Consider the following 13,338-nt stretch of genomic DNA (forward strand, 5'->3'; position numbering starts at 1 on the left):
CAAGTTATGTTTACCACAGGCTTTATTTTACTCATAAATTGGAAAACCCCATTATAAATCCCCATAGGAAAATCTTGAAGGAACCAGCGGCAAAGTCATACCTGCACCACTCTATAGGCATTTTGCATTCAATACTGTATCCCATACAAAAGTGAATTGACCAATATCAAGTGCTTTTTTCTTTTCATCAGACTGCCAAACAATTCATGAGACAATGTCACATTCTGCAGTCTGAAATGTCGCTCTTTGTCTTTTTAGAGTGTTAGTTCACCCAACGGAGGTCAATGTGGAAACATCACATATCCCGAGCAGCAAACGATCCTTCTTTTCTTGAAATTGAAAATGCAGTTATCCAGCCGCTGAGAAACTATTATTTTCTGCAAGCACGTTTTCCCCCTTTCAGACCTTTTGACAAATGTAATGGGACAGCATTCAACAACCTGACCCGACAAATAACCCCAGTTCCCCTGTTTTCAGAGAGCTGGTTGCCTCTCCGCCGCCGTCGGCCTTTAGCTGGGGACAGCTGATGCTAAATCATCTCCCAAAAATTAATAGAGCATTTCTCTGTCAACTTGCTTAACAGCTGTTTGCATTTGGTCTGGATATCGTAGTGCTTCTCTTCCACGGGCTCCTCATTCATTTTTATAACCAGCTTGTTTTATTAGCTCTGTCTGCTTGAGGGAGGCAGTGCTTGGATGTTAATTGGCGCGCCGCATGACGGTGTCCCCGCTGAGCGTCATGGTGCGAGGGGAAGATTGTATGAGGGTATCTCCGACTCCTTCCTCAAATCAGATTATCCTATATTAAACTTAATATAGTGCAAGCGATAGCCGGTCTTATATTGCGCTCACCCGTTGCTCGGCTTATGCCAGATATATGGTGGCGCTGTGATGGTTTCGATGGCTAGAGGGTGTGCTGAGATGCAAGAGGAAGTGACATGTTGTCACAGGTGCACAGATGCAGAAAAGATAATTGCACAGCGGGTTCGACTATGAGAGACAGACGTGTCAACATCGCTGCCATAACACCCGATCGCGAGCCAGGTTCGTCATTTTACAGATGATAGATCGCCGCCAAACCCGCGGCGAGGAACGGGTCACAAATCGGCTCCGATGGACAGGCTTCCAAAAAAAGGCACCTACGTGACTGACAGCGAAGGGCCTTGTGTTTCTCGCTCTCGCATCCTCAGCTGTGCTCGCTGCGGGGCACGTCACCGATGACTCACTTTATCAGTTCCAACCTCTCGATGTTTGACAGTCGCTCATTCCACGACGTGGTGCGAGATGCCGGCAGGAGGGCTTCACTCGCTCGGTTTCTGCACCCAGTGACATTTTGTGTACTATTTTTGTATACTAATATACCTAACTAGGCACAGCAAGTTTGCGTTGAAAAGCAAACGCTGAAACTGCTGCACAGCTTTACAAATCAGAGGCGATCAAAAGAAATTTGGAGCAATCAGGTTTCTTAGGAAGAAACATCATGGCTAGTTAGGAGGACACGGGTTTAGATGGTGTGTGTGTTTATGTGGTGATGTTTTTGTCATTAGTAGTGGTTGTCACTAGGGATGTTCATTTTGACTGCTTAAATACTCAAAATCAATCAGCTGAGGGTAGAACGATAGAGTTTTGCCTGCGCTATTTTTAAATTGCCTGTCAATGTACATATGCATCAGAAGAACGTTTTTTTACCATTGCATCACATCTTGCCATTTTTATAAGCATCTTGTGCTTTCAATGTAGCATTTTTAAGACAGCATGTCAAGCGGAAATAACTCAGGCGTCTGAGACATGTTTATGGCTGTCTAGTGTTTTGTTTCTTGTTTTTGTTTTTGTTACCGAAGAATGTGTGGAGCAATTCTAACCAACTGGGCCAACAAATTAAAATTTAGTTGTGAGAAAGAATAGAATTACTCAAGGCTGTGAGTTATTGACTCATGTGACAGAACTAAATCTTATCTGATTCTCAAATGTTTTTAATGGAAAACTTGTACACTTTTCTTTTGCATTTTTCCCCTCCAATATTCCCAAAATGTTTTAATTTATTATAAAAACATCCCCTTATTATTATTATTATTATTATTATTATTATTGTTAATAATCATAAAAATATTAATATTTATAATTGTTGTTATTGTTGGTTTGTTATTTTATTAATTATGTTATTTATTTATTTATTTTTTATTAATAATAATAATAATAATAATAATAATAGTTGTTGTTATTATTATTATTATTATTATTATTATTATATTCATAATATTCATATTTATAATTTTTGTTATTATATTGATGTTTATTATTATTATTATTATTAATAATAATAATAATAATAATAATAATAATTTATGATTAATAATACTTATACACTTGTTGGTTTGTTATTTTATTAATTATGTTATTTGTTTATTTTTTATTATTAATAATAATAATAATAATAATAATAATAGTTGTTGTTGTTGTTGTTGTTGTTAGAATAATATACTACTAATACTATTCATAATAATATTAATATTTACAATAATAATAATAATAATAATAATAATAATTTATGATTCATAATACTTATAATAACAATAATCAACAAAAAATGTATCCAAGTAACTGTTGACTGTATAAAATGACCAGGTTGTGTATATCTGCTATTGCACAACTGCTTTGAACGAATCATCCAATTTAGACAAAACATTGTTTTTAGGAAGTTTATGTGATGGTGTTTTATCGAATTGTTTTGTGCAGATGAAAACTACGGCTGGCACTCTATCAGTGCATACTAATTCATACATGTATCAGCTTGATGAATATCAAATAGCTTCTCATTCTGACTGCAATGAAACGGCAGGAAGTCGACGACCGACCTTGACTTGGGACTTGAGGTTTGTTTTATGTCACAGTCTCTCACAGATCAAATGTGACCCACACAGGGACTACAACACGAAATTCAAGCCATCTGTTATCCAACTGAGCGACGCTCTGCCTTTTTATTGCCTATTTTATGGCAAAACTGGGGCGTCGAGTTGCGATCAGTTTTGATTAAACATCCAAATTGTCTGAGATTCGCAAATCCGCCGAGTTGCTTTTACGGCGTCGGTTGGCATCCAGTCTGCCGCACCACTAAATCACACGGCCCAAAGCGACCCAGGCGGCACTGGACGCATTGAATTTGCTGCCATTTTAAGTAACAATATCCCCTGAATGTCACTTCCTCAGGGCCTGCGGGAGGAGGGGCGAGGAGGAGAGTGGCGAGACGGAGAAAAGCCAAAGAGCGATAAGAAAAAAACGTGCTCTCCTCGACTCCCAAACGCCTCACCTTCAAAATGTTCCTGGCTCTTTTTCCCCGACACACACATGCACACGTCTGCCCTTTCTCAGGCGAACTCCCCTCGAACCCAGCGTGCCCGTGTTCCTGTCATACGTGTGACGGTTCGACAGCATGCAGGCATGACACGCCAGACCACCAGGGCCCTACAGCACGTTAGAAAATCAATCCCTCCCGTGTCGGCGTGCTTCCAAAGGGCCCGTACAGAGCGGACCGCTGCCGGCCTGCTGAGTTCAGGCTTTTAAATGTCATTGGTTGATCTTGGAAACATGCACAGAGATGCACGCACCCATCAGCGCTTTCACTGAACGGAGAGGATATCTGTACTGCTTCATTTAAGTGACTAATTACCCATCAGTTCAGGGCGCAGCGAGAAACCCTGTGTGTTTTCGGCGAAGAGAAAACAGCAGATTTTTTGAGATGCAAATATTTGTTTTGAGTGAAATGATTCCTTTTAGCAGATTGCTCTGAGATGGTTATGTGAAGATCTGTGTCTTCTAACTATAGTCCTGTTTAGATGTTCCGGGTGACGTCTCGGTCTCGGGTAATATCAGTTCAGCTATGCTCTGTTTACCTGACTTCTGAAACCCTGGAGTTCAGCGCAGACATTAAAATGCTTTTAACGCTGAGGGGAAGAAAAAAAAAAAAAAAAAAAACCGGCAGACGCTCCTTTCGTAAAATGACAAGCAAACAATATCGCCTAGCAACAGAGGCTGCGCTGAGCCACCGTCATGTTTGATGCCAGAGATTCAAGCGAGACATTTATAGCCGGAGGCCAGTTTGTCTGAGATGATAGGTTACTGTTCTTTATCATTTTGTAAAAGGTTTGGGTCATGTTATGAGAAACATTTCAGAAAATAAAAGCTTGACACTATTGCTCCTACTCAAATAGCTGTGCAAAAAAATTTAAAGGAGAAATATACTCTTTGTAGCATTTTATTATTTCCAATATTCAAAGAAATATGTTTTTATTTCTTTTATTTATTTACAAATTATTATTGTAACTTAGAATTGCATCACTATTTCCCAGACTTCATTTCTAATATTCACAATTCATTTAATAATTTGTTTGGAATTATTAGTAAGGTTTTTTTTTTTTTTCAAAAAAATATGTATGCATTTATTTATTTTTGTTTGTTTGTTTGTTGGAGTTAAATCATTAGTAAGATTTGTTTTTAAATTAAGTATTGCATGACCATTTACAAACCTCTGAATTTTTGTCAAATAAAACTATTAATTAATTTATTTACAAATTATTATTATTGTATCTTAGTATTGCATCACCATTTCCCAGCCTCCAACTTTATTATTTCTAATATTCACAAAAAAAAAATTTTTATTTCTTTATTTAGAATTATAGTAAGTTTAATTATTTTTTTATTTAGTATTGCATGAACATTTTCCTGCTTCCAACTTTATTATTTCTAATATTCACAAAAATATATATTTTTTTTCATTTACTTATTATTTTTGTTGGTTGGTCGGATTTAAATTATTAGTTTTATAGTATTTTATAGTAAAGTATAGTATGACCATTTTCCAGATTCCAGCTGTTTTTGCTACGATACCTTTAAAACATACATAAGTGTAATGCTGAAATGTAAATCAAATGCTAAATATATATCATACGGTCATAAAAGTCTGCATGCTAGTTTATGATGCACAGTCTGACGTGGGCTTTACCCGATTGTCATATCATATTTGTGTTATTTAATTTCAAAACACAGTAAAAAAAAACTGTCGTCCGTTATATGGCCGCTTGAATAAGGGAGTTGTAGTGGCTTATAAGTTGCCTTTGAATCATATTGTGTTGACGTTGCTTTTTCGCGCACAATTCTTTAGTCTGAAGTATAAAACCCTTCCAAAATGAAAGAATCCAAGTCTGATGGCTCTTTCTCTCGCTCTCTCTTTCTCTCTCCTTCTGTTTGAAGAGCCATTTTGCTCCACATAAAGCGCTCTAACAAGCAATTCAGGCCAGGTCTGTTTCTTCAGCTCCAGCCTAGCCTGTGTAATCAATCACAGTGTAACCATCTATTCCTGAAGACCTGCTGAAGCAAATGACATGCAGTAGCAGTCTCAGTACCCAGTTAACGGTCCAGAAAGGGGTTAGTCTGAGTCTGAAAGTAAAAGAGAAAATCACATTACAGTACATGCAGCGCTAATGAGGTAGATTAACCTGAATGATTTTATCTTTCATTTACTTGCTTACGTTGATTAATTGGTACAAACAAAGCGTAAAAAAAGAATTGGACTATCTAGTGTCATGTAGCAATTGCATTTTAATGCATTTAAGGAAGATCAAGATAAAATGCGTTCAGTATTACTAGTGTCCTAAAGCATGACTATGATGAAGAGGCCTAATTGGCACACATTCTTATGTAATCTAAAGCTTTTACAAATGATTTATGTAAACAAATGTTGCTTTTTTAATGTTTTTTACAAAAAAGTGGTTGAATTTTGTGACATTTTATGCAAGAGCAGTTGATCCCATTGTGTGCATTTTATAATTTCTTATTTTAGTATAAACTCTAACAGTTTATATCTACTGTAAACAGTGTATGTTATGGAGGAATCTACATCCTAACTAAAGCACATGCTGATTTCACGCTATCATGATGTGTGGGTGTGATTCTGTGTACAAGAAAGAAAAATAATTTAAAGTGTTCGGGTCGATAAAATGCCTAAATCTCTTTCCACAGACGTGCTTGGAGTTGGAGCGCTATCTGCAGACAGAACCCAAACGGCTGTCTGACCTTTTCGACGAAGAACTGGATGGCCTCCTCACCCCCTCCTTCATGAAGGAAGACGGGGATGAAGACCTGTTAGACCCCCTCCTTCCCAGCCTTCCCAGTCCTCCTCCTCCTCACCTCACTCCACGCAAAGAAACCATCTCCTCCACTTCCTCTCCTGTGACCTCTCCAGACATCACCTTAGGGGTCAACGCAGCCCAGCTGAACGCTGTAACCTCCCTAACACCTCCCTCATCCCCAGAACTGGGCCGTCACTTAGTCAAACCCACCCACACACTTAGTGCCTCGCCCGACGGGACTCTCACGCTCAAGCTGGTGGCCCGAAAGGTGGGCTTGAGCTCCGCCAAGCTGGTGACGGCTCACCCGGTGCCGCTTTCTCCCCAGCATGGCAGCAGTGGCGCACAGAGCGACGGGGAACAGGGCGGCACCTTCACCGTGGGAGCTGGCGAGATGGCAGAGAACAAGAAGAGGGTCCATCGCTGCCAGTTCAACGGGTGTCGGAAGGTCTACACCAAGAGTTCACATCTGAAGGCACATCAGAGGACACATACAGGTAAGCGTTGTGTATTTATATGTAGGGTTTATTTGCAGTGATTATTCTGTTGGTATTTTCCCATTTTTCAGTGACTCTTTCTACAGAAGTTGGTCTTTGAACGAGTCAATGAATCATTCACTCAACTGACTCGTTCAAAAACACTGATTCATTCATGAATGATACAAGTTTCTGTATATGTCGAGGGTCGGCATGCTATGGCACGTGTGCCAATATTAGCACGCGGAGGGATAATCGCTGTCATGTGACAATAGCTAAAAAGGTGTGTATATAAATGTTTCCGAACTTGCATATGGACGCACATTTTGAGGTAATCTTTCCTCAGTCACAGCCTGTTTTGTTAAGTTAGTTAAATAGTTAAATACTATAAGTGTGATATTTTAGTTATTTTGATGATTTTAATTATTGTGATATTTTAATCCAACAATCCATTCACCTGACCTGAGGTGCGCGCTTCTGTGATTATACCTCCCTCGTTTCCAACCGCTTGTGTGTATGAATGAGTCATTGAATCATTCTTTCAACCGATTTGTTCAGAAACACTGTATTTATTAGTGAGTCATTGAATCATTCATTACACCGATTTGTTCAGAAACACTGTATTTATGAGTGAGTCATTGAATCATTCATTAAACCGATTTGTTCAGAAACACTGTATTTATGAGTGAGTCATTGAATCATTCATTACACCGATTTGTTCAGAAACACTGTATTTATGAGTGAGTCATTGAATCATTCATTAAACCGATTTTTCCAGAAACACTGTATTTATGAGTGAGTCATTGAATCATTCATTAAACCGATTTGTTCAGAAACACTGTATTTATGAGTGAGTCATTGAATCATATTTATGAGTGAGTCATTGAATCATTCATTAAACCGATTTGTTCAGAAACACTGTATTTATGAGTGAGTCATTGAATCATTCATTAAACCGATTTGTTCAGAAACACTGTATTTATGAGTGAGTCATTGGAATCATCATTGTTTGAACTGATTTGTTTTGAAACACCGATTCATTCAGGGACATTTCAAGTCATTAAATCATTAATTCTACCAATAATATATTTCTATTGTATTTTCAACTACAAAGTCCTTATAATAATAATAATAGTCATTTATATTATAATTATGATGAATTATGTTGTATTATAATTATAGTTATGTTAAGGGAGGGACCCAAGACACATCATACCATAGCAACCACATAGCAACACCCTGGCATCATGGCAGCATCATGGCATCATTTGTTTCATATAGTGGTTCATTTAAATAAGTGTTAAGTTTATTTACAGTTTGAAATAAACACTTCGCCTGCTCTTACAGCAGTGGCATGCTATATATTTAGACATATTCAGTCAGTTCCACCACATTTATCATTAATTTTCATATTTTGCGCTATCAATCTTATTTTACACAATAAGCGACAAGCTGATGTAATTAATGGTGCTTCGTCGTCGCCATGGCAGCGTGCCTGTCCAGCCCCCTCGGCTGCAAATATTTTCTCAAGGTTGCGACAGTACTTCCTCAGCAGATTCGAATGGTGCAGGAAACGGCCATAATTCTCTGTCTCTTCGATCTCAATCCAAAAGCACTCAGACTGCTGTCCCAAAGCTGTCCGCAGAGTGAATAACTGCCTCATGATGGATGGACCGGGTGGAATGAGACGTACTCGCCTGTATATTTCCCTACGTCTGCTGCGCGCCTGTTAACACACCAGGGCAAATCCCTAAGTCTTGAAACCAGAACATGCCACATGTTAATGGCTCCCTTCTGATGTATTAGAAAGTATTTTAGACGTACACATTATGGCATGAGGATTGAGAGTAAAGAATGCACAAGAATACCAGGACGCCTTTTCAAGGACCAAAAAGGACAAAAAAGCACCATAAAAGTATTTCATATGACGTGTGAACTTTCCAAGTTTCTGAAGTCATATAGTAGCTTTAAACAAAATCTTGCCCTTCACTGTAGCTCTTAAAGGGATAGTTCAGCCAAAAATGAAAATTCTGTCATTAATCACTCACCCATAATGTCGTTCCAAACCCGTAAGACTTTTGTTCGTCTTCAGAATACAAATGAAGATCTTTTTGATTAAATCTTTCTGTCCCTCCATTGACAGCTACGCAACTACCACTTTGACGCTTCAAAAGATCATCAAGAGATCGTAAAACTAATCCATGTGAATTGAGCGGTTTAGTCCAAATTTTCTGAAGAGACTCGATCACTTTATATGATGAACAGATTTAATTTGGATTAAACCGCTCAATTCACATGGATTAGTTTTACAATCTCTTTATGAACTTTTTGAAGCATCAAAGTGGTAGTTGCATAGGCTGTCAATGGAGGGACAGAAAGCTCTCAGATTTCATCAAAAATATCTTCATTTGTTTTCCGAAGATGAACGAAAGTCTTACGGGTTTGGAACGACATGAGGATGAGTAATTAATGACAGAATTTAAATTTTTTGGGTGAACTATCCCTTTAAAAGTTGATGTGTCACAGCAGGTTTCATGTGAATAATCAAAAAACATCACTTGCTCTTGTTTGTCTCATAACCATACTATAAATATGCTGGAACACAAATAATATTTGAGAGCTACGACAGAGAGGGACATTTTATCAAATCTGCTGATGGTAAAATAATATATAATATAATATTGGTGTGTAGACACTTTTATTTAAAAACAGGGCAAAGATACTCATATATATATATATATATATATATATATATATATATATATATATATATATATATATATATATATTAGAGGTGGGCATAGATTAATTTTTTTAATCTAGATTAATCTAGATTAATTTTGAAATTAATCTAGATTAATCTAGATTAAAATGGCTCATTTGAATTCTGCCGAAGGCATTCAGAATATGTGTGCTACCCAAATAATGACTATAAAAGTAAGTCTTTGAGAACGGGTTTCTCAAGCCAGGTGGCGCATTAGACCAGGGGCTCATCTCCTGTTTCCAAAATGCATCACAAACTGCTTGAGAAAGCCGTTCTACTCATAGACTGTAAAAGGTTACTACTGTACTGTTACCGTCCGTAGGCAACATTAGGTAGGCCTATGTTATTATCAACTACTATAGGCTATCAATTAGGGATGGGCGATATGGCCTAAAATCCATATTGTGATATACATTGCAGCCTCTTGCGATAACGATATTATAATAAAACCATTTCAGAACAGGTTACACAGACCCTGCTAAACAACTGCTAAATGTTTTTGTTTTTTTGAAAGGGTGTATGTAGTTTTGAGAACATATATTGTGCAAAACTGTAAGTATACAACATAATTTTGCAGATAAATAAAATTTAAGTACACTAGCTGCAGAGACTTAAGTAGGTCTAATGTTTATTATGGCTTGGAGCTTATGAAACCCCAAATTTAAAATTAGAATATTGTCTAACCGATGTCTTTTCAGTTAAAAAGAAACAACAACGATTCTTAAAATCGGGCGCTTTTAATAAAAAGAGATTATGTGCTACACCACTCACTAAGATATATTGGGAATAATACGCGCGCGCTGGTATTCAGTGATATGTTTCGTTTTGAATTTGAGGTGGTAGAACGGATTAGTCGTGTGTTAACTTACCGAACTGTTACACCACACAGTCTACGTCGGACGGCTTAAATCCGAACCAAGTCCAAATAATGGATGTTCCACCGATCTTTTACACCAGCTTTCACTTTCAGCCGTGTTTACTTAAGATGACGACGAATATGATGCGTTCCAGCCGGGTGTTCCTCGCGGCCGCGGGTAGATTGCGTCATCATAGCTTGTGTAGCTTGAGCCAGCTCCCAACCCAATTTGGAGAATAGATTAACGGCGATATTTTTTTTATCGCGCGATAAGAGTCTCGCGTTAACGCAGCGCGTTAACGCCGATAACGGCCCACCACTAATATATATATATATATATACCGTTTTCATTCCAAGCTATTTTTGTATTGCATTTGTCTAGAAAAAAAAGAAGAAAAAAAAAGATGCCAAATCTGATTTTTTCTTATTTTGGCAGAGAAGTCAATGTTTAAACTGTCCTGTTAATTGCTTATCGCAACAATGCAAATTTGAATTAGTCTTTTACTAAAATTGCATTATTCATTAGCTGTAATCTTTTTGAGCACTATCTGCATTGCATTTGTCCAACAAATACAATGAAGTGTATGAGCTGTGTTAAAATCTGATGCCAAAACAATTTGTCAACTCCTTTGCAATTAGCGAAATCCTATTTTGGAGGCGTTATTACTTGGACAATTTCTGTGATTGAGATTTGTAGAGAAGCGAAGGCGGCGTGAATTGAAATGACATTGCCCTCTGGAGCGTTTTATAAAAGGCGTTTGGGAACTAGATAAGACCGGCTTTTCAGGGAGACACAGAGAGGTGAAGAGAGGAAAGTGGCTGCACTCGTTTCCACTTTGTCTCTGCGTTCCATTATAACAAAGTCGGAAAAAAGTTGGAAGAGCATTGAAAATGGCTTTGTGCTTGGTGCCAAAGTGAACTCCACAGATCATAATGAGTCTCTCTGTCTCCAGTTTAACTTGGAAAATGTAATTAAGCTAGACTCCGGCACCTGTAAGGGTGCTCAGAGAGAGAAAAAGTGTGTGTGAGAGAGGAAAGGTTGTGTGATGGGGGTGGGGAGTTGCCAGGCAACTGGTGTGTCTCTGAACGGGACTCTATAATTGGGAACGATTCTCGGGTCTCGGCGCTGGTTTCAGCTTACACCGCTAGCCTCGTCCGTGCACTTCCATTCCCACGAGGAATGGTGCACATACGCACCTATATCCTCGTCTACATACATGTATCATGTAACACTCCGGTTGCCAGGCAACTGCTTCCTCCCCTGCCAGTATGAGCCGTAATTGGCTGGTGGCACAGAGGGACAGACGATGCCAGATCGAGCCGGCTCCACTGCTGCCTCCTACGTTACGCTCCTGACCGGTTGCTAGGCGACAAACTCCAGCATCCATGCCTCCCTGACTTCTAATTGGCTGGTGCTGCGGTCGTAGCGAGCGCAGGTCTAAACCTGTCCTGCTTAATGTGGCTAGCTCGTGATTGTGTGTGAAAGGGTTTTCAATTTAGTGCTCAAATTCCAATCTAAATATAACTTGTTGTTTTTACAGCTCAGAATGAAAGTGTGACCGTCATGGAAGGAAGTCGAAATGGCATTCAGAGCCTATTTTACTTGCATAGTGGGATCTATTTCAGAGTAAAACAGTTTGTTAAATGGAAATAATGTTGGGTGGAAAAAATATTCATCCATGTGAAAATTGGACAGTCAATACTAGAATTTTAGCCAATTCTCTCAAATCAGGTAGAGTTATTCGCTAGCATTCATAAGGGTAGTTGCTTGCAAAAAACATTGTCAACTGACCAGATTTGAAAATAAATAAATAAATAGGCTTAAAAAAAAGAATATATATATATTAAATATAAATATATATAAATATATTTTGTCATTTTAATCATAATAATAAACAATAATAAACTTTTAAAATAAATAAATAGGTTTGAAAAATAAATACTGATAATATAATCCTTTATAATACTGATAATACTATTTTGAAAATAGAAAAATACTATTTTGTCATTTTAATAATAAAAACACGTGCACACACCAAATAAATAAACTTTTAAAATAAACAAATAGGCTTTTGAAATAATAAATAAATAAATAAATAAATAAATTGGCTTTTTAAAAATAAATGAATGAATTTTTAAATTTTGAATATAAATTGAAAGATGTTTGCTTTTTTACTTCATTTCAGTTTTCTATTAAGATAGTAAGCAGAATCAATTTAGATTTAATGTTTTAGTTAATGCTGATTTAATGACTAGTTAAATTTATGAGCTCTCTTTGCATGGAAATCTGACTTATTTCCTCGTCAAGCCATTGATATGAATTCACAGTCTTGTTTCAGAAGATTTGTGGATATGGCAAACAGTGGAGACAGGGCCAGCTGGTTGACAGTAAATATGAGGTTCCTCCCCATTACCCATCATTACTACTCCAATTAACACCTCTCCCAGAGATCCAAATAAACTCTGCCTGCCCCCCATTTCATACGTTACGTTCAGCAGCGCTAATGAACAAGCTTCGAGACACCATACGAACCGCAGTGCTCCTGCAAGGCGGCTGCCATCCACAACGAAAAACATACAACATCAAAAATGGGAGCGCAGTCTCTCACATCTGTTAAACGCAGCGAAGATCCCATTGGAAACTCATCGAGTGCGAGTTCATTTGCCCCGACAGCTGTGCGCCCTAATGACGATCATGTATTTCATAAACTCCAATTGTGTCAACACTCTTTCGATAGGCTAATCAACTTAAAACAAATGAATTAGACGGCTGGCTGGACCGAGTCGTCGAATTCAAGGCCCCTTGAGGAAGAAAGTGCTTTTTTAATCAGGTGTGTGTGTGCATCTGTTTGTGTGTCCGTACCAGGGGAGAAGCCGTACAAGTGCTCATGGGAAGGCTGTGAATGGCGGTTCGCGAGAAGCGACGAGTTGACGAGGCACTACCGCAAACACACTGGCGCCAAGCCTTTCAAGTGCAATCACTGCGACAGGTGAGACGGATGTGACACCTACACATACTAGCTACGTGTCACATTGTTAGTTGACATGTCAAGCAGTAATACACTCCATGTTATTTTTATCATTTCTATTTGAAACCTTTTTCATTTCTTGTATTATTTTC

General features: G+C 38.0%; 1 protein-coding gene across 1 annotated transcript in view; it reads left to right on the forward strand.

Annotated features, from left to right (window-relative positions):
• The window catches only part of klf7a (Kruppel like factor 7a), a 39,898-nt gene that overhangs the window by 18,570 nt on the left and 7,990 nt on the right, over positions 1-13,338 (forward strand). The window contains exons 2-3 of the mRNA XM_079853134.1: positions 6,015-6,618; positions 13,084-13,207. Coding sequence (XP_079709260.1) covers positions 6,015-6,618; positions 13,084-13,207 — 728 coding nt within the window. The remainder of the gene's footprint in view (positions 1-6,014; positions 6,619-13,083; positions 13,208-13,338) is intronic.

Source organism: Squalius cephalus, assembly GCF_949319135.1.
Source record: "Squalius cephalus genome assembly, chromosome: 2".
In the NCBI taxonomy this organism is placed as follows: domain Eukaryota; kingdom Metazoa; phylum Chordata; class Actinopteri; order Cypriniformes; family Leuciscidae; genus Squalius; species Squalius cephalus.